The sequence below is a fragment of the Piliocolobus tephrosceles genome, chromosome 16, assembly GCF_002776525.5.
Source record: "Piliocolobus tephrosceles isolate RC106 chromosome 16, ASM277652v3, whole genome shotgun sequence".
NCBI classification, from domain to species: domain Eukaryota; kingdom Metazoa; phylum Chordata; class Mammalia; order Primates; family Cercopithecidae; genus Piliocolobus; species Piliocolobus tephrosceles.
The window spans coordinates 44485386-44506698 of NC_045449.1; the positions used below are offsets into that span (position 1 = coordinate 44485386).

General features: G+C 52.3%; 1 protein-coding gene across 1 annotated transcript; it reads left to right on the forward strand.

Annotated features, from left to right (window-relative positions):
• Positions 1-11384: 11384 nt before the first annotated feature.
• On the forward strand, positions 11385-16635 carry DLX3 (distal-less homeobox 3). The gene is made up of 3 exons (XM_023203959.2): positions 11385-11934; positions 13014-13204; positions 14786-16635. The coding sequence occupies exons 1-3, from the start codon at positions 11610-11612 to the stop codon at positions 15131-15133; spliced, it is 864 nt and encodes a 287-aa protein (XP_023059727.1). The 5' UTR covers positions 11385-11609; the 3' UTR covers positions 15134-16635.
• Positions 16636-21313: the final 4678 nt, after the last annotated feature.

Below are 21313 nucleotides of genomic sequence, written 5' to 3' on the forward strand. Positions count from 1 at the left end.
CTCTTGCTCTTGTTACCCAGTGCAATGGCACGATCTTGGCTCACTGCAGCCTCCTCCTCCCAGGTTCAAGAAATCCTGTTGCCTCAGCCACCCGAGTAGCTGTGATTATAGGCGCCCACCACCATGCCTGGCTAATTTTTTTGTATTTTTAGTAGAGATGGGGTTTACCATGCTGGTCAGGCTGGTACCGAACTTCTGACCACAGGTGATCCACCTGCCTTGGCCTCCCAAAGTGTTGGGATTATAGGTATGAGCCACCACGCCCGGCCTAAATCAATCTTACATTCCTGGGAATGTAATGGTAATGGTGTGCCATCTTTTTTCTATATTGCTGCATTACTTTTTGTATATTTCTGGATTCAATTTGCTAATGTTTTGTTAAGAATTTATTTATTTATTATTTTTATTGTTTTTAATTTTTAGAGATGGGGTCTTGCTATGTTGCCTAAGCTGGATTTGAACTCCCAGGCTCAAGGGATCTTCCCACCGCAGGCTCCTGGGTAGCTGGGACTATAGGCATGCCACCATACCTGGCTATTGCTAAGGACTTTGCATCTGTGTTCATGAAGACGTTGGTTTGGAGCTTTCATTTCTTGTAATGTATTTGTCTGGTTTTGGTATCAAGGTCATGCTTGCATTAAATTAGCTGGAAAGGTTTCAGCCTCTTCTATTTTCCAAAACAGCAGATAAATTTGGAACCACTTCTTCTTTGAATGTTTGATAGAATTCACCAATGGAGCCATTTATGCCTAGATTTTCCTTTATGGGAAAGTTTTAAATTACAAATTTAATGTGACAGACATAGAGTTACTTAGGTTTTCTATTTCTTCTTGTTTGTTTGTTTGTTTGTTTTTAGATGTAGTTTCACTCTTAATGCCCAGGCTGGAGTGTAATGGCATGATCTCGGCTCACTGCAACCTCTGCCTTCCAGGTTCAAGTGATTCTCCTGCCTCAGCCTCCTGAGTAGCTGGGATTACAGGCATGCGCCACCATGCCTGGCTAATTTTTTTGTATTTTTTTAGTTGAGACGGGGTTTCACTATGTTGGTCAGGCTGGTTTCGAACTCCTGACCTTGTGATCCGCCTGCCTCGGCCTCCCAAAGTGCTTGGATTACAGGCGTGAGCCACTGCACCCGGCCTCTTCTTGTGTTCTTTATACATCCCCAGGGCCTGGCCTCATAGACATTCAATAAACATCAGCTGAGTGAACCGCAGGCACTGCGGGAGTTCCCTGGGGTTGGGGTCTCTCCACCCCAAGATAGGGGCCAGAAGGGCTACCAAGTCTGTTCAGCGTGAAGCCTTAGCCTCAGCCCTCTCCCCCAACCCTGGCCAGCCCAGCCCACTAGCGCTCCAATTATATTTTAAAGAGAATCTAAAATAAGAAAATATGTCTTTTATTTGCCCGCACATTTATTATTTCTGGTACTCATCTTTGTGTAGATGCCAGTTTCTTTTTTGGTATCATTTTCCTTCTGCCTGAAAAACTTTCAGCATTTCTTGTAGTGCAGGTCTGATGGTTATTAATTACATCATCTTTATTTCTCCTTCACTTTTGAGAATTGTTTTTATTTTTACTTTCAGCACTTTATTATTATTATCATTATTATTATTATTATTATTTTGAGATGGATGTTCACTCTTGTCACCCAGGCTGGAGTGCAGTGGTGTGATCTCGGCTCACTGCAACCTCTGCCTCCCAGGTTCAAGCCTCAGCCTTCCGAGTAGGTTGGATTACAGGTGCATGCCACCACACCTGTCTAATTTTTGTATTTATACTAGAGACGGGGTTTCACCATGTTGGCCAGGCTGATCTTGAACTCCTGACCCCCGATGATCTGCCCTCCTCGGCCTCCTAAAGTGCCGGGATTAGAGGCCTGAGCCACTGGGCCTGGCCAGAAATTTGCATATTGAGGGCAGGCACAGTGGTGCATGCCTGTAATCCCAGTGCTTTTGGAGGTCAAGGCGGGAGGATCCCTTGAGGCCAGGAGTTTGAGACCAGCCTAAAAGACACCTTATCACTAAAAAAAAAAAAATTTTTTTTAAAGTATATGGAAATGTTGTTGAACTCTCTTATGAATTCTAATCTGTTGTTGATTATATTGGGTTTTCTTGGAAGATTATTATATTTATCTACAAATAATGAAGGTTTTATCTCTTCCCTTTCAAATTATACACTTATGTTTTTATTTATCTTGTAGTTTTGCCTATCTATGAGTTCTAATACTGTTAAATGGCAGCAGAGATAGTGATACTTTTCTCTTCCTCAATCTTAAAGAGCCCACATGTAAAATTGCCCCATTAAGCTTAGTGTTTCTGTGGGTGTTTGGTAAGTGCTTCTACCATTTCACCAAATTCCCTCCATTCCTACTTTGCTAGTCTCAAAAATTAGTTAATCAAGTCTCAATGTACAGATATTTAACTTTACCAAGTGCCTTTTAAAAAGCCAAAGGGGGCTAGGCACAGTGGTTCACCTCTATAATACTGGCACTTTGGGAGGCCAAGGCAGAAAGATTGCTTGAGGACAGGAGCAGAAGACCAGCCTGGGCAACATAGCAGGACCCTGTCTCTATACACACACACACACACACACACACAAATTAGCCGGGTATGGTGGTGCGTGCCTGTAGTCCCAGCTACTCAGGAGGCTGAGGTGGGAGGATTACTTGAGCCTTGAAGGTTCGAGCAGCAGTGAGCTATGATTACACCACTGTACTCCAGCCTGGGTGACACAGTGAGACCCTGTCCCATAAATAAACAGCTAAAATAAATTTACTGAAAGGATTTCCATGATGCATGCATTCAGTGTGTGGCTAGTGAAACAGGCTTGGGAATAAGCAGGAGGCAGGGCAGCCTGAGGTGCATGATGTCGTGGCTCATGGAAAGTCCCATCAAGACACCACTACTGAACGGGTAGGTTCCATCTTTCTGAGGTCTCTTTGCCTCGGTTTTTTAAAAGTTAAGAGACTATTTTTTAGAATAGTTTTAGGTTCACAGATAAATTGAACAGATAGTACAGTTTCCATCTACCCTCTTGCCTCACGCGACACAGTATCTCTTATTATTAACATCCTACATCAGTGTGATACATTTGTTACAACTGATGACTCAATATTGATACATAATTATTAATTAAGGCTCAACATGGTGGCTCAGGCTAGTAGTTCCAGCACTTTGGGAGGCTAAGGCAGGTGGATCTCTTGAGGTCAGGAGTTTGAGACCAGCCTGGCCAATATGGTGAAACCCCATCTCTACTAAAAATACAAAAATTAGCCAGGCATGGTGGTGCATGACTGCAAACCCAGCTACTTGGGAGGCTGAGGCAGGAGAATCGCTTGAGCTGGGGAGGTGGAGGTTGCAGTGAGCCGAGATCCCACTACTGCACTCTAGTGTGGGCAACAGAGTGAGACTCCATCTCAGAAAAAAAAAAAAAAAGGCTTTCTTTTTCTTTGTCAAAGATCAATTCACTGTATTTGCGTAGGTCTACTTCTGGACTCTCGATTCTATTCCATTGATCTATTTCACTGTTCTTTCACCAATACCACATTGCCTTTTTTTTTATTATTATTTTAATTTGTTAGAGATGGGGTTTCACCCTGTTGCCCAGACTGGTCTCGAACTCCTGAGCTCCCATTCTGGCCTCCCAAAGTGCTAGGATTCCAAGCGTGAGCCACTGCGCCTGGCCCAACATTGTGTCAGGCAGTGTCAGTCCTCAGACTTTGTTTTTCTTCTTCTTCAGTATTGTGTTGGCTATTTTGGGTCTTTTGCCTTTACCTATACATTGTAGAATCCATCTGTCAGTATCCACAAAAGAACTTTCTGAGATTTTGATTGGGATTGCATTGAACGGATCGATCAACTTGGAAAGGACCAACATTTTAACAATCTTCCTCTCCATGAATCCATGAGTCTCTCTCCATTTATTTAGATTTTTATTTATCTCATCAGAGTTTTATGTACTCATATTGATCTTGTACATATTTTGTTAATCCTCCTACCTTAGCCTCCTGAGTAGCTAAAACTACAGGTGTATGCCACCACACCTAGCTATTTTTTTACTTTTCACAGAGATGGGGTCTCACTATGTTGACCAGGCTGGTCTCGAACTTCTGGGCTCAAGCAATTCTCTTGCCTCTGCCTCCCAAAGTGCTGAGATTACAAGCATGAGACACTGCACCTTGCCAGAATTTGCTAAATAGATATCATGTTATCTGTGAACAAAGGCAGTCTATTTCTTCCCTCCCTGTCTCTCTCTCTCTCTCCCTGTGTGTGTGTGTGCGTGTGCGTGTGCGTGTGCGTGTGCGTGTGCACACATTTTTTTTCTTTTGAGACAGGATCTCACTCTGTCACCCAGGCTGGAGTGCAGTGGAGTAATCATGGCTCACTGTAGTCTCAAATTCCTGGATGCAAGCCTCAAACTCCGAGGCTCAAGCCATCCTTCCACCTCAGCCTCCTGAGTAGCTGGGGACTGCCCCTGTCTAATCTTTTTGATTTCCTCTTTTGTAGAGATGAGGTCTCACTGTGTTGCTCAGGCTGGTCTCTAACTCCTGGGCTCAAGCAATCCCCCCACTTCAGCCTCCCAAAGTGCTGGGATTACAGGTATGAGCCACCACAGCCAGCTAATTTTTATATTTTTATTTTTGTAAAGATGCAGTTCTGCCATGTTCTTGGCCTCCCAAGAACAATTCTTTTTACTCTGAGATGTTTCAAATATATAGAAAAGTACAGAGGGTAGTATAAAAACCACCCACATGGCCAGTGCCCAGCTCTGTCAAATTACCTTCCGACTGCTAAACCTGCAGGCTGAATACCTGCCCCATAGAGGTTAAGAGTCAGACTGCCTGGGCTCAAATCCTAAATCCACTTACTTAGCTTCCTGTGCCTCAGTTCCCTCCTCTGTCAAAAGACGGACATGAGAGTGCCCACCTCATAGGGTCGGGAGCAGTGAATGAACTCATATATATAGATGGCTTCGAGCAGTGCCTGGCACACAGTGAGTACTCAATGAAAGCCAGCTCTTATCAATTCATCTTCTCTCTTGACTCAACGGAATAGATAATAATCTGCTATAAGGCCAACCCCTTTGGAGGAGTTCCAGATCCTTCGCCTCCCATCTACTCAGGGATAGCACTTGTGATTAACCCTTCCCTACTGGAGGCGACAATTGGCATCTAAACAGGCTGCTCCCATTTCAAACACTCACACACACCCTCCCAATACGCCAAATACCCTCCAGCTACCGCCCTCTGCCTCCCTCCTCCTTTCACAGCCATCAGGCATCAGGACAGAGTGGCTGGTGTGTGTTCTCTTCATTTCCGCCCATCCCACTTGCCCCTCAGCCAGCTGTGAACCCCTTCCAGCTCCCCACTCCCCTTACCCGCTCTTCTGATATCATCAACCTCCTCCTTGAGACATTGCACAGCGGGTGCGTCTCAGTCCTCACCCTGCCCTGACTACAAATCCACAGCAAGATTTGACCTTGCTGACTGCTCTCTCCTCCTTGAACCCTCCCCCAGTTCTCCCCACACCCAACTCAGGTACACTCTCTCTGCTCTGCTTCCCACCTCCCTCTGACCCCTCTCCCACAGTTGCTGCCTGGACCTTTGCCCCATGTTCTCTCCCTCCTTTCCTGGACCATCTCACCCATGCCAATGGCTCCACTTACCGCAAGAAGCTGAATACTCACAATTTACATCTCCAATCCCTGCTTCTTTACTGATTTTTCCGATCCATGTTGCTGACTACGGCTAGGACTGCTCTTCCTAGATGTCTCAAAGACACTCAAACTCAGCATGATCACAATTAACCTGGTGGCACAACCACTTTGGAGAACTGCTTGGCAGCCTCTTCTAAAGCCAAACATGTACCCACCTGGCGGCACACAATTCCACCCGCAGGTACCCAACAACAGCGCAGATGCAGGCACTGAAAGACATGTACAGGAATGCTCATAGCAGCACTGCTCATGATAATCCCAAACTGGAAACTGCCCAAATGTCCATCAACAGTAGAACAGAAAAATAAATAATGATATATTCACATGAGAAAATATCCACATTACAGCAATGAAAATGAACAATCTATAAATATAGCCAACGATATGTATAAATCTCACAATATAATGCTGAGCAAAAGAAGCCAAACAGAAAAGAATACAGCCCTCCCTTGTCCATGCGAGATTGGTTCTAAGATCTTCCTCGGATACCAAAATCTGTGGATGCTCAAGTCCCTGATATAAAATGGAGTAGTATTTGCAGATAACCTACGTACATCTTCTCATATACTTTAAATTACCTCTAGATTATTTATAATACCAAATAACATGTAACTATTATTATATAAGTAATTATTATGCTATATTATTTAGGGAATAATGACAAGGAAAAAATAGTCTATATGTGTCCAAGCACAGATGCAATTATTTTGCTGAATAATTTCGATCCAAGGTAGGGTGAATCCATGGATGCAGAACCCATGGATACGGAAGAGGCTGACTGTATATACTATACACTTCCATTTATACAAAAGTAAAAAACATGCAAACCTGATCTGTGGTGCTGGGAGTGGAGACAGTGTTTACTCTCAGGGAGTAGGACCTGGAAGGGAGGGTGAGGGGGCTTCTGAGGTTTGGATATTTTTTCCTAACCTGCTGCTCAGCCTGGGTGCTGGTTGCACAGCTATGTTTGATTCATACAAATCCTTTAATTAGGACTTGTGCACTTTTCTGCAGATATGTTAGACTCCAGTGGAAAAAAAACTGACACATTCTTTTCCCCATCAAGCATCTCCTCTTTCTGGTGTTCTCTTTATTTCAGAGAATGGCCCCAACTTTCCACCCAGTTGCCCCAGTCAGAAGCGCAGGGGTCATTCCCCCACTTCCCTTCTCTCTGCCATTCATATCCAGTCCATTCCCCAGCCCTGTCCCTCTGATCTCCTCAGTGGCTCTCAAATCTACCCACTGCTCTCCACTTCCACCCACTTCTCTTCTCTCTGGCATTAGCCAGCACTGCCTCTTCCTTAACCCAGACTCGATTCCCTTTGCTTGAGCTTCTGCAGTAGCCTCATATCTGGGCCCCTCGCCCCCAATCTAATAATTTCTGATTCATCTCCACACAGCAGCCAGAGGGATCCTTCTAGAACGAAAACCCAATCATGACCCTTCCCTGGTTAAAATTCCAGCGGTTCCCTGCAGCCTCTAAGTAAAGCCCATTCTCCTGCTTCAGGCTTCCAAGTGCTCTGATTTCTGCGTCCCTGCTTCACCTTTAGGTACCCCCAACCACCCCTACAAATGCTATGCTTCACCCTTGAGAGAAAAGAGTCCTAGAATTTACAATCATGGAGCATCAGAGTTTGGATGGACTGCAGAGGCTATTTAAGAATCCACTTTCTGATTTACATATAAGAAACCCAAAAGAAAGCGCCACTGGCTGGACAAAGGTGGATGGAAGGAGGGGCAAGTGGCAGTTTCCAGGGGCCGGGAACCGTCTCCTTTCCCTCATCCCTGTTTTTCCAAGCCAAGTCCCACACATCCTTCACTTCTCACTTCAGATATCCTCCTGCCCCCTGAAGGGTTCAGGGCCCTGAGGCTGGCATGGCGGCAAGTGGTGTCCCATCACAGCACACATCACATGATGGCGAAGCTGTCGCTAAGTGTCTGCACCCCCTGCCGGAACGTGGGCTCCACCGAGAGGGTCCTGGTCTGTCTTGTTCATCACTACATCCCCAGCACCTAGCATGGGATCAGATACATAACACAGACTCAGCAAAGATCTGTTGAATCAATGAAGGACTCTGGAAGGAAGTCCAGGCTGCAAAATGCTGGAAGCTTGGGGTGTATCTCCAAGGGAGTTAGTGAAAAGGTAGAGGAGTTCACCCTTGAGAGACAAGAGTCCTAGAATTTACAATCACGGAGCATCAGAGCTTGGACGGACCTCAGAGCCATCTAAGAATCCAGTTTTTTACTTACAAATGAGAAAACCAAGGGAAAGAGCCACTGGCTGTTCAAAGGTGGGTGGGAAGAGGGAGAGGTGGCAGCCAAACAGTAACACAAGGTGGTGATGAAAAGTGAATATTTAGTGCCAACAGGGCTCCTCAAGTAAGTAAATTCCTTCTGGGCACGATGGGCCTGCCCTTGCAGGTGACCCACTTCCGGGTCTTCCCGGTAGAGCTAGGCAGGCTCTTTCTTACAATTACCACTAGATGGCGCCACTCCCCAAGGCAATGGAGAAAGCGGGGGTCAGCCCACCAGGGCTCGTCCCTCCCTAAGTTCCTCCCTGAGGCCTGACTCTCTCTGACCCCCACTGCTGTGCCAGTGCCCAGGTGGCATGATGCCTGGGTTCCAGGGAATAGCTTGCTTCAACAGGGTACCTTTTCTCAGTGCTACAGACAGGTAGGCAATGGACTGTGACCTTGGCATTGGCCAGCACTGTCCTTTCTCCCTCCTATCATACTCCCAGAGGCCCCTGACACAGGCTGCCCCACGTCACCCCTCCACCAGAGGCAGGATTCGGCCAGGCTGACACCTGCTCGTCTTGTTGGCCTGGGCAAGGTGGGGTGGGTGCTCTGGTCCCACTGCATCCTCCGGCTACCTCGCCATCCTAAGCTAACAGGTGCCCGCCCAGCAGTTGGTGGCTCCAGTCCTGCCAACCTGACGAGACCCTTGGGGCCTGCCCCTACCCTGCAGCCCAGTGCCTGCCCCATGCCTCCCACTGTCCTGACTCTGCCCAGCATGCCTGAGCCTCAGCCAGGGGTCCACCGGAGCAGTGCTAAGATGATTCAGCCCCTCTTCAGCATTAGGAAGCCTCATTTATTCGTTTAACAATGGGTCCTGGGTATCTGGAAGGTAGTGGTGAAGTGGATGGGCCCACTCTGGCATCTTGGAGTATGTCATGCAATGGGGGTAGGGGGAAGATGTGCTAACGTCACATTAGCAAACAGTTGTTTAATTGCTTATTTAAGTTCCTACTGTTGCAGTTCCTGTGAACTATGAATCATTTTGAGAGCTCTTCTACTTTCAGAGCAGAGTGGAGCTTAGAAATTATCCTAGTATAATCCACCACCACTGCCCTTTCAAGATTCCAGGATTCCAGAATTCAGCCTAGGGCTCATTCTCGTTACTCAGGAGCCAGGGCTTCTGTGAGGGCCTGGGGAGGGAGGGAGGTAGACTCCCAGCTCTAAGTCGCCGGCCACTTCTCGATCTCGGCTGATGAATGAATGAACGGATGAACCCCTGAGAGGGGCTTGCCCCATGCTGTCTGTTCTCTAGGGGAGCTGCAGTTAGCGAAAACAGAGGGCACAGTCTGTGGGGCGGGGCGGGGGGAGCTCCAAAGCAGGCCCTCAATGCCACCCCCGCTCCCATCCTGGGAGGGAGCCGGCCCGCCCAGTGCCCTTCCTGCCCCCAACGCCGCAGGCTTTCTTGGCGCCCTCTTGGCAGCAGAACAGAGGGCACCCGGAGCGGGTGGCAACTCGCCCCGCCACGGGCTCAGAGCGGCGGGCGCTGCGCGCTGGGGGGACGCGGAGATAGACAGACAGATAGCGCTCCCCTGGCCTGCCCCCGCCCCCACCTTTCCCACGCGGCGGCCTCCGGGAGTGGCCCGGACCAGGCGGGCACCCACTCCTGCCCCTCAGCCCGCGGACCGTGCCCTCTGTTTCTGCCAACTGCAACTCTCAACGCCCTTTGGACCGCCGGAAGCCTGCTGCGCGAGTCTGACTTTGGAAAGGGGCATACAGCCCCCTGTACACTGCTCTGCCCGGCAGGGTCTTCGGAGGAGACCCCTCCCTGGGGCTCGTCCAGGCGCTGGGCTGGGGAGCTGCAGAGCTCGCAGGAACCACGAGGTGGCGCGCTAGCACTGCGTTCGCCCGGCAAGGCAGGGCGCGTGGACACGGGGTAGGGGGTAGCGAGCGGAGCAGGCTGGAAACTGAGATTTGGATTATCTCCCCCAGAGAAAGGCGAGGAGCAAAATGGGGTGTGGGAGGGAGGAATGAGCTAGACGTTGGGAACAGCTAGCATGACCTAGGGGGCCCAGTCTTGTGGGCTAGACAGGACTAAAAACTGGGGGTCCCCATGGAGGGGGGCCATTCTTCAGGGCTTTTCTGGTGGGGGAGGAGTTCGGTGGAGCAGTACAGCTCCCAGCTACTGGGGATGAGGACGGTACTGAGAGGTCTAGACACATCTGCCTAAACCATACATTCACACTCGGATGGCCCTCCATTCACGCTGCCTGCACCACACACACACACACACTCCTGCACGCATGTACATCTGTGGATACTGTGGAACACATGAAATCCTCACATCACACAACCCCAGGTACACTCGTCCCATGCACCCGATCCCCAAAAGTGTCCCCAGTCCCCAGTGCTGTCCCATGATACACAGAATCTGCCCTCAGACTTATTGAAGCACACAGTCACGGAGACAGCCTGTGTCCACCCAACGTCGTGGGGACCCCAGGTCCCTTGCTCCTTTCAGCAAGACTGGGCCATCTGTGAAACTGCACACACATAGCTTTGGAGATAGTTCTGGTATCACCAGACAGGCTGCACCTTCCCATCAACCCCTAAATCCACACAGGCCTGCTTCCCCTTCTCCAATAGGATCCTCTTAGGGCTAAATTATGTCTTTCATAGGCTCAAGGCACTTTTGCCTGGTGGGCACCTTCCTCCATAAAAAGAAAATTTTTCAAATTACATTTTTGTAATTATGTAATACAATAATATAATAGCAATGACTGCACTGCTATTAAGATAATATATTAATATCGTATATTCAAACATTCTCTTCTACCTAAAAGGTGTTTTCCTTTTCTTCTGATTTGAAGAGAAACCATTTTCAGGGGCCCTGAGTCCTCAACACTTTGGGTACATTTGTGTGCCTGTCATTTGCACAGTGCGTGCACACGCGTGCACACACACAACCATACCCCACCTTAGACCATCTCCTTCTACAAACACCCAATAGGCAAACTCCCCTCCTTCCCCACCTCAACTAAGCCCATCTCTCATCCCCCAGCCAGAGAAACAGGCTGACAGATCCTGGGGGCTCTGCAGAGCAACCCTTCCCCTCCACCTCCAGGCCCCTCCTTCAGAGAACTTATCTGGGCTAGAGCTACAAGAGTAGCAAGGAGGGTGTGTGTGTGTGTGTGTGTGTGTGTGTGTGTGTGTGTGTGTTTTGAGTAAAAACAAAGACTGGGGGAAAGAGAAGAGAGAGGAGGGAGGAGAGAAGGAAAAGGGGGAGAGGCAGAGAGAGAGAGAGAGAGCGAGCACAGGAGCGAGAGCGCAAGAGCGTGTTTTGCCTGGAAGGCAAGACTTGCAGCCAATCAGCGAGTAGGAGCCTCCCTCGGCGACTCCACTATTGAGTCTATAACCGGCTGGCCGGGCGGAGCTGGCAGCATTTGACTGTGGCTTGGGACGCGAGGAGAGGCGCGCAGCGACCGCCTGACGGCAGGCAATGGTGTAAGCGCCTTTCGGCCTCCCCCTCCCCCAGACTCGGCTGGGTCCTCCCCTCGCCCTCTGGACACACACCCCTGCCTCGTCTCCTCCGCCTCTCCTGCGCTCCGGTCCGCTCCTGTCCTCCGCGGAGGCCAGCCTTGGGGAGGTGCAGTGCCCGCCAGGATGAGTGGCTCCTTCGATCGCAAGCTCAGCAGCATCCTCACCGACATCTCCAGCTCCCTTAGCTGCCATGCGGGCTCCAAGGACTCGCCTACCCTGCCCGAGTCTTCTGTCACTGACCTGGGCTACTACAGCGCTCCCCAGCACGATTACTACTCGGGCCAGCCCTATGGCCAGACGGTGAACCCCTACACCTACCACCACCAATTCAATCTCAATGGGCTTGCAGGCACGGGTGCTTACTCGCCCAAGTCGGAATATACCTACGGAGCCTCCTACCGGCAATACGGGGCGTACAGGGAGCAGCCGCTGCCAGCCCAGGACCCAGGTGAGGGCCATGGGGTCGCGAGGACAGTGGGAGACACTGGAAGGTTCCCGAGGGAGGAAAAGGCATGGACTGGAAGCCAAAATCTAGGAAAACTTCTAAGAAAAGTACCGCCTGGAGTTAGAGAAGTTGGCGTAGATGACCCTCAGAGGGACCAGGCGACCTTCCAGCCCCGGGTCTGCGAGCATTTGGGGCGCGATGTGCGCGGTGCGCCGCGGTCCCGGATGAGGAGCGGGGTGAGCTGAGAGAGGAAGGGGAGGGCTGTGGGTTGTCAGGAAATCTCCGAATCGAGGTGATTTCGTGGGCATTTCAGCAGGCGATTCTCGATCAGGTCGCAGAGGGCTTGGGGGTAGGCGGCGGGGGCTGGAAACTCTAGGGGCTCTCCTTTGGATAAGGGATGGCGAGACTAGGAGACGTGAGGGGGCAATGAGAGGGACCCACGGAAGTTGTGGGAAAGCGGAGGGAAGCAGCAACTGAGAGGCAGAGAAGCTGAAAAAGGACAAAGTGAGGCAGCAAGAGAGAAGTGTGGAAAGACAGTGAGAGAAAGGACAGAAGAAACAGGAAAGGAAGGAGAGAAGGAAGGGGAGAGGAAGGGGGACAGGGAAAGAAAGTCTGCACTATCTTGAGACTTTTCTGAAAACCTAAAGCGATTCAAAAATGAAAAGTTTTTTAAAGGGCGGGGGATGGGCGGGAAGGAGCGAGAGAAACAAGCGACGACGAGATAGGGCTGGGAAGGGGGCAGCCAGCAGCCGGGCGGCGAGGAGCCCCGAGGCTGGGAGGCGAGCCGGGAAGGCGTCGTGAGCGAAGCCGCGGCGGTCCTCGTGCAGGCGGCGGCTGGCGCCGGGGACAGTGCTCCGGAGGCCGGGCGCGGAACTGGGAGCGCCGCGTCGTGGGCCGTGCCCGGGTCCGGCTCTGTGGCCGCGGCTGCCTTCCAGGGCCGCGGGCGGCAGAGCGGGCGGCCGGGAATCCCGCGGCGAGTAGGGGGGCGGAAGGGAGGGGCGTCCCGCCGGGCCCTGGAGGGTCGCTGGAGTCGCAGGCCGAGGCTGAGCCGCCCCCTCTCCCGCCCGGTGCGTTCCCCGCAGTGTCGGTGAAGGAGGAGCCGGAAGCAGAGGTGCGCATGGTGAATGGGAAGCCCAAGAAGGTCCGAAAGCCGCGTACGATCTACTCCAGCTACCAGCTGGCCGCCCTGCAGCGCCGCTTCCAGAAGGCCCAGTACCTGGCGCTGCCCGAGCGCGCCGAGCTGGCCGCGCAGCTGGGCCTCACGCAGACACAGGTTGGTGTTTGGCTGCCCAGGGCCGTGGGGGCGCCCGGGATCCCGTAGTTTCCCGGGCGCTGCCGAGCCTGGCTGTCCATTTAAGGGTCCTGCGGGGTCCTGGAACTCTTGCCTGGGGGATGGGGGCCTGCGAGGTTCAATTTCGGTCGGAATGTTCTGCGTTAGCACGTGTACAAGTGAGAATAGTTGTGAACCCGTGCAACTGTGTATGTCTGTCCCAGAAAGAGGTGCTCTCCTTCCCCTACTCCAGAACCCCCAACTCCCAAGTCCCCCAGCAGCGCTGCTCACTTAGTAGGAGTCCGCATCGTGTTTTCCCTCCAGGCTAGGCATGTGTGTAAACTGACTGTGTGCGTGTATAGGCGAGTGTGTGTTTGCACACGTGCTGTGTGGGTCCGCATGCACCGGAGGATGCTCACATAGGGAGTGTGATCCTGCCAGGGTCATTGTGCATAACGATGGGGGCACGTGTGTGTGACTGTGCGCCCTGAATGCATGTGCGTTCTGAATGCATGTTCAGAAATGTGTGCTTGCATGAAAATACCACATTCCTGCTCAGCACCTGAATACTCAGAGAGGCCAAATTCCCTATCTGAAGGAGACGGGGACTCAAAAGTGAGTGTCCTACCCCCACCTTGTCCAGTCCCTCAAGCCCCCAGAGGCCTGTCACTGCTCAGGGGAGGAGCAGTGGATGCCTGGCTCCCTCCAGGTGTTGACAGGCGGGCCTAGGTTGTGGCTGTGGCTGTGGCTGCGTGGGGCCCCATCCGCCGGGAATCTGGGTCACCTGGTGAGGAGCTGATTCATTGTTTGTACCAGTCATGGAGTGGGGAGTGGCAGGGGGAGGGGGAGATACCCTAGGGGAAATTTGGGGAATCATGGCTCACCTGCTCCTGAGTCCCCAGGTCACCCCCATTATCTAACCTGAGCCCAGGAGGACTTCTCCACGCCTGAGTGTGTGAATGTGGGTGCTCATGTTGTGGGGTGCTTATCTGGGTGTATCTGTGTCTGCGTGTATTTTTATCATCTGGCGTCTGTGTGTGAGGCTGTGAGTGGGAGCGTGGCTGGGTATGGAGATGTGTATGTGGGTGTGTTTGTCTCTGTGTATCTGTGCACCTCTGCTTATGGGTGTCTAATGTGAATGAAATGCTACAAACCGCCCATCTCCCACCTCAACCGCTTTTTATTGAGTGCTTACTATATACCAGGCTGCTCTAAGTTTTTTATACATCGTACCTTATTTGAGCCTCAGAGTGACCCTATGAGGCAGGTAATAGTGCTGTTCTCATCCCCATTTTGCAGACAAGAGGAAGTCAAGAACCAGAGAGGTTAAATAACTTGCCCAAGGTCACGCTTAATAAGTGACAGAGCAGAATTTGGACCCAGGCAGCTGAATGTTCCTAGTCACAATTCTACCCCAGATGGAAGAAACGATTGGTGTCCTGGCAGTCAGGAGGCCTGTTTTTTGCCTGATTCTTACGTGAAATTGGGTTCTGGCCTTGCTTTTTCTTGGCTGGGTTCTTCCTAGGGTGTTTTGTTTTAGCATTCTGAGAGGCTAACTAGCTACCCCTTTCTTCTCTGGCCCAGGTGAAAATCTGGTTCCAGAACCGCCGTTCCAAGTTCAAGAAACTCTACAAGAACGGGGAGGTGCCGCTGGAGCACAGTCCCAATAACAGCGATTCCATGGCCTGCAACTCACCACCGTCACCTGCCCTCTGGGACACCTCCTCCCACTCGACTCCGGCCCCTGCCCGCAGTCAACTGCCCCCGCCGCTCCCATACAGTGCCTCCCCCAGCTACCTGGACGACCCCACCAACTCCTGGTACCACGCACAGAACCTGAGTGGACCCCACTTACAGCAGCAGCCGCCTCAGCCCGCCACCCTGCACCATGCCTCCCCTGGGCCCCCGCCCAACCCTGGGGCTGTGTACTGAGCACCCACCTGACCTGCACCCCTGACAAAGGACCCCAGGACCAGGCAGAAGGCGCCTCCGTCCTAGCCACTCAGGAATCATCGAGGAGACAGGGAAAAGGAACTCCCTTTCCCCCTCCCTTGCCCCTTCCTCCAGGGATCCAAGCGCTTCCAGATGACATTTGCATGGACCAAGGATGCCCCCTGAACCTCCCTCCCTCTGCCCAGACACTGGGGTGCCCCTCCAGATGTGGGGGCATTCCACCCCAGTGGGGGCAGCCGTTCCCCTACCTGCTCCAGGAGCCTGGATTGGCTTTAAATGGCTCATCATTTTCCAGCTTCTTAAACTTAGTGCCTGTTCCCAGACTGGAGACCTTGGGATGGGGGAGAGTGTGGAGGCGGGTCCCGCCTGTGCTGGGGCACCTGGCACTGTGGATCTTATAACTTGCCAGGCCTAGTTCCTCCTGAGCCACTGGTGGTCTCCCCCTGCTTGAGCGGCCCCTCTGCCGAAAAGACAGTGGACATCACGACAAGGACTCCGGGTGGGGACCTGAACTGGTCCCCGCCCTGCACTTCTAGCCCTCATTTAAGATTTGAGGGTGAAACCAAAGAAAACCCCCTAAGTGAGGGAATCTTTTAATATTTGTGGCTTTAGAGGAAAGAACTAAAGGAGCCATCTCTCTCCCCCTCCTCCGTTCTGAGAGGAGGGGTGGGTCTCAGACGTTTTTCCTAAGGACTTATTTCTTCCACGTCCAGGACTTTGCACAACTTTGGTTTTAAAAGCTGTTGAAAAATAGGAAAACAAAGGGCATTGTTCACAGATAGGGCCAAGTCTCCCCTTGCAAAGGTGCCTCTGTTCTGTCCCTGCCCCCACCTCACCTCCTCTACTCCTCCAGTAAGTTGGCAGTTTTGGTGCCAAACCCCAAATCTCCAAAGAGACATACCAGGCAAGACAAACCCCCAAACACCTCCTTTCCGGTGGCCTTGGAAACAGATTGCTCCGAGCTGGAGAATGTCGGGTGAGGTGCATGGGAGAGGAGGGGAGTTAGAACTTGTGCCTTTAGGAGTAAGGGGTAACTGCCTGGAGGGCTGGTGGCACTGCCCCTCCCTGATCCAGACATCCCATCAAAGCTGACTTTCCTCCACCCCTGATGCAGTAAAACATCGAAAAAAAAAAGGAGAGGTGGAAGACTGTAGCTATATATATAAATATATAGTAAGTATTTTTTTTAAGAGCAACAGAGAGAAGCAGCCTCCTCCCTGCTGCGGTTTCCTATTTATGTGGCCATGTTCCTCCTGGACGGATCTCCCTGTGTGTTTCAAGCTGAGAGATGTGGGCTCCGGCTGGATTTGGGTTTTGTGGGAGGTGCAGGGGCCAAGAGAGACATGGTAGGTCTCCAAGAGTCCCACCGGGCGGGGGGAGGGAGAAGCAAAGCCAGCTCCCACCCCCTCCCAGCCTTCTCATTTCTGCTTTCTTACTGGACTCATCTTTATATATAATGTTAATAAAAAAGACGAAAATAACCACTGAGCTCTTTGAACTGGAGGCTGTTGGCAGCTCTTGTGGGGAGGGTCTGAGAGTTGGGGAAGGTGTCCAGTGGGGAGGCACTTCTGAGCTCTGAGGGAGATGGGGCCCCCAGGAAACCACTGCTAAGGTGCTGGGCTGGGCCTGGCCCCTGGTGGCAGGTGCTCCTAAAGCCATGGCTGTCCCCACTCTGGGCAGGTTTTTGGGGAGGCTCCAGCAGCAGCTTCCCTGACTCCACTGCTTGGCAGCTGGGTGCTCAGAATCAGACAGCTCCCTCTGCACCGCCGCCGGGTCACCTCAGGGCTGCTCTTTGATCTGGAGATCACATGCAGACATGCTTGCACATGTGTGTAACCCCCTGCCTCCACGCCCAGGCACTCCTGGCCCCTCACCCTCCTGTCTGTCCCTTTCAGCTTGAGGTGAGGGTGGGGCCTCAGTCAGGGGGACACCACTGCTCCCTCAGCTGGGAGTGACCTAGCACTGTGATCTAGGCTTGGTGATGGGGGAGGGGTTTGTGTTTACCTTCTCAAGGAGGGCTCAGGCCCTGACTCAGAGCCTTCTCACTGCCGCCACCCTCCTCTTCTAGGTGCCCAACTCCAAGGCTTTGGAGACGGAGAGCTGGAGGTGGCAGAATGAACAGAGGTGTTGAGAGTGACACATCTTGGCACAGACGGGAGACAGCATGAATGCATGCACATGCTTGTGAAGCTACCTCTCTCTCACATGCATGCATCAAGACACACAATGACATCTCCCCATCGTCACACATACATAGGCTCCCACTTGAGACAAACCTGTCATCTGCAGACACATCCACAGACGCAAACACACACCTGAGACATGTTGGCATCACACGAGGTACAAAGCCAAAGCCATAACACTCCAAGAGATGCGGGCTGCCAACACACAGGTGCACAGACACACATCACTCAAGTCACCCTAGCATCAGACACACATACACACACATACACACGCACGCATAGAAGCAGAGCAGCTTCCTGTAATGGAAAAAGTCAGATAGAAAATCAGCAGCATGGCCAGGCATGGTATCTCACACCTATAATCCTAGCACCTTGAGAGGCCAAGGTGGGCAGATCATTTCGGCCTAGGAGCTTGAGACTAGTCTGGGCAACAAGGCGAAACCCCGTCTCTACAAAAAACGCAAAAATTAGCCGGGTATGGTGGCATGCACCTGTAGTTCCAGCTACTCAGGAGGCAGAGGTGGGAGGACTGCTTAAGCATGGGAGGTCGAGGCTGCAGTGAGAAGTGATCACACCACTGCACTCCAACCTGGGCGACAGAGCAAGACCCTGAAAAAAAAAAAAAAAAAAAAAGAAGAAGAAGAAGGAAAGAAAGAGAGAAAGAGAAAGAAGAAGAAAAGAAAACATTACCGAGGTGACCCAGCTCAAATAGGAACCTCTGTGTCAAGGCCCTCAGTTACCCCATCTGTCAAATGGCGATAACCAGATCCCCACCCTGTTGGCCTCTGGGGCTGTTTTGAGGCACACAGCAGACTAAGGATGAGGCAGAAGGAGCGGGTCTCAAGTTCACAGAAGGGATTTGTTGGATGCTCGCAGCCACACAGGTGAGGGGTCCTCCAGCAGGGCTCCAGAGCTGGGGAGACCCACCCTCATCCAGTCCCGTCACTCTCAGAAGGTAGGCTCTCCCCTCCCCCATGCCCGCAGGAGGCGGAAGGGAGGAGGACCTCCAGCCCACGGACGCCAGCCGGGCTGGCAAGGGTTAAGGTGGCAGCTGCCAGGCAGGGCTGAGCTGAGCAGTTTGGTTTGAGGGCTGCGTGCAGGCGGGAGCAACGAGGCGGCAGCCGGGCAGACTTGCTGGAGACACTGCATTTTATTAGGGCTGGGCTGCCAGCAAAGGGAGGGAGAGAGAAGGAAAGGGCAGAGAGAGAGGAAGGAAGGAGGGAGGCAGGGCGGGCAGGCGGGCGGCTCTGGGATGAAAGGATGTTGTAAGCTCCCTAATTCCTCCCTGCTCATCCCGGCTCTGTCAGGCTGGATTAACTGCCCAGGTGACCTCCTGCGGGGGTCAGCCCCACCCCGACCTCCCCTTCCTTCTCTCCTCATCTCTAGGCCAGGCAGGTCACCCTCTTCATCAGCCCTGATGGGGGCCCCCACAGGCACAGGGGCTGGGGATGGAGGCCCTGGCAGGGTACCAGGGTAAGGCTGCTGAGCCCATCTTCTACCAGGTGCTTCTTGACTACACCCATGGCCTTGTGACAACCTTTGTGAGGCGGGGAAGAAGCAGGGCGGGCTAGGGAACCCCAGCCTGCCCTGAGGGTCACTGTTCTCCAAAACTTAGACACAGCTGGCATTCGCTAAACTCCTACTCTGTGCCAAGCAGTTTGCATGTGACCTTTCACAGCTTGGGAGGTAGGTGGCATAGTACCCATTTATCAGGTGGGAAAACAGAGGCAAGAGAAATGGCGTCTCTGCTGAGGTCACATCACCTCTTACTTGCCAATGCTAGAATTTGAACCCTAGGTCTGGAGAATGGGTGCTCTCAATGGTGGGCTTTTCCGAATCTCTGGGCATCGTAGTGCAGAGTGTCTGAAAGCTGGAGCCACCGCAGCCCCACCCATCCCAGCTGGCCAGCCCTCCTCCCTGACTTCTTCCCTGGGAGGAGAAACGGAGAGGGGAGGGCTGGTCCTGGGAAAGCTTAATGTTGCAGTCAGGAATGTGCATGCTGGAGTCAGCTGACCTGGATTTGAATCCTGCCTCCAGTACTTTATTGGTTGTGTGACCTTGGGCAAGTCACTTAACCTTTCTAAGCCTCAGTTTCCTCATCTGTAATGCAGGGATAATGCTACCTACCCAGCAGCGTTGTTGAGAGGATTAAATGAGAGAATGTGAGTAAAATACTTTACAAGGTCCCCAGCAGATGGTGAGTACTACTCAGTTAATGGAAGCGGCTGCTGCTAATGGTGACTGGGGAGATGGGGCTTGCTCCCCAACCTGCCTCCTGCCCCATCCATCACTCCACACCCCCAATTCAGACCCAGCCCACTGGCTGCACTTGCTACATTGGCCGACCCACCCATCTGTAGGTGCACTCAAAAAAGGAATAAATCAACCAATTATTGATTCAGCACCTGCTATATCTCAGGCACTGTTCCAGGAGGTGGTCTGACTGATGACCAACGCCTGGAAAAGGAAGGCACAGACCCTGTGCTAGAGCTCCAGGGCCAGAAGCAGACCCACTCGGGAGGGGCCTGAAGCTGGGCACACCTGACATAGTCCAGGGAGGACAGGACGGACTGTCAGAGGAAAGGGCAAGGCAGTTGGTGGTGAGTGGGAGGGAAGCCTGGAAAGACTGCATAGAGGAGGAGGCATTTGAAGGAAGCCTTGAAAGAAGATGGAAGCATGATAGGCAAAGATGGGGGGAGTGGTTCTGGGAACATATTCCCCCTCCAGGACTCCATGGGGTCAAGAGGAGTGAGGCTTGTGAAGCCTGATCGCAGCTGCCTTATGAATCATGCTGGGGCCAGTGCAGGGAGGGAAACTGCAGACCCAGAGTCCCCAGATCCATCCTGGGTGTCAAATTAAGAGAAGGGTAAGGGTCTTGCCATTCCCAGACCCTCAGGTTTGCTGGAAGATGCCCCAGCACCTTGAGCTTGGGGTAAGGAAGCTCCTGTGCCTCTTTTGTGAGGAGGTAGCTTCTGCTTTTCTCACTTAGGGAAGTGGATGAGAAGGATGGTCTCTCTTTCCCTGAGGACCCTTCCCTTGAGGAGGTCCCAGATACTAGGGGACCTGAGAGACCCCACCCAATTCAGCCTCCATATTGCACACCCTTCAGCACCACACCACCCCTACTGCTTATTACCTAGTCCAGCAGAGCCACTGTGGTAATGTGAGCAAAGTGGTGAAGATTCTAGACAGCTGGCAAAGGCCCCTGACACTCAGCCTCCCAGCCCCTGACTTCCAAGACCCTAGATGAGGGCTCTAGGTGGCTACGTTGGTTGAGTTCCATCACCTAAGCCTGGAGGGGATTGGAGGGGAAGGGGAGAATGGAGGGGGAAGGAGAAGGGGAAGCAGCCAGCACCCTGGCCTCTGTTTTTCCAGCTTTAATTGCAGTGTTAATCACCTTAATAAGCTGTTTACCAACTACCCAACAGCCTGAGACTTGGAGACGTCGAAGGCAAAAAGTGCTTGGACATGAGTTTCCGAGGCCCCAGGCGGGAGGAGGATGATGTTGATGGGGTCCCAGTGGGGCTGGGGGCAGAGGGAGCAGGTTGGGGGATTGTGGGAGAAGGCTGGGGCCAGGAAGTCAGGGAAGGGCAGCCTCAAGCTCTTCCAAGGGGCCCAGCAACCTCTCCACAAGAAGCCCTTGAGGCCGCTTCCTCAGGGAAGACTTCCCCCATCTCCAACATGGGTCCCCAGCCCCTGCCTTTCTCTTTTGTCACTGGGCTGTGCTTGTCACCACTAACTCAGTGACTCTCTGCAGGCTCCATCCTAGCTCTGTGGAGGCAGAGCCTGCATGGCGCCTTCCTTATTGCTTTGTCCCTAGCTCATAGCATGGGCATGAACCATGTGGAGTATTTTTGTTCCCCCTGGGGAGGGTTGCTGGGCTGGAAGGCAAGAGACCTGGAAATGCCTTTTTATACCAAGGTCCCTAGGGGCAGAACTGGGGAAGAATCTGAACTGGGGGCATCAGGAATGAAGT

Bases quoted from the DNA above. Each gene is read 5' to 3' on its own strand.
- DLX3 (XM_023203959.2), top strand. From the start codon at position 11,610: ATGAGTGGCTCCTTCGATCGCAAGCTCAGCAGCATCCTCACCGACATC. The intron at 11,935-13,013 runs GTGAGGGCCATG...CGTTCCCCGCAG, and splicing joins GCTGCCAGCCCAGGACCCAG to TGTCGGTGAAGGAGGAGCCG. The intron at 13,205-14,785 runs GTTGGTGTTTGG...TCTCTGGCCCAG, and splicing joins TGGGCCTCACGCAGACACAG to GTGAAAATCTGGTTCCAGAA.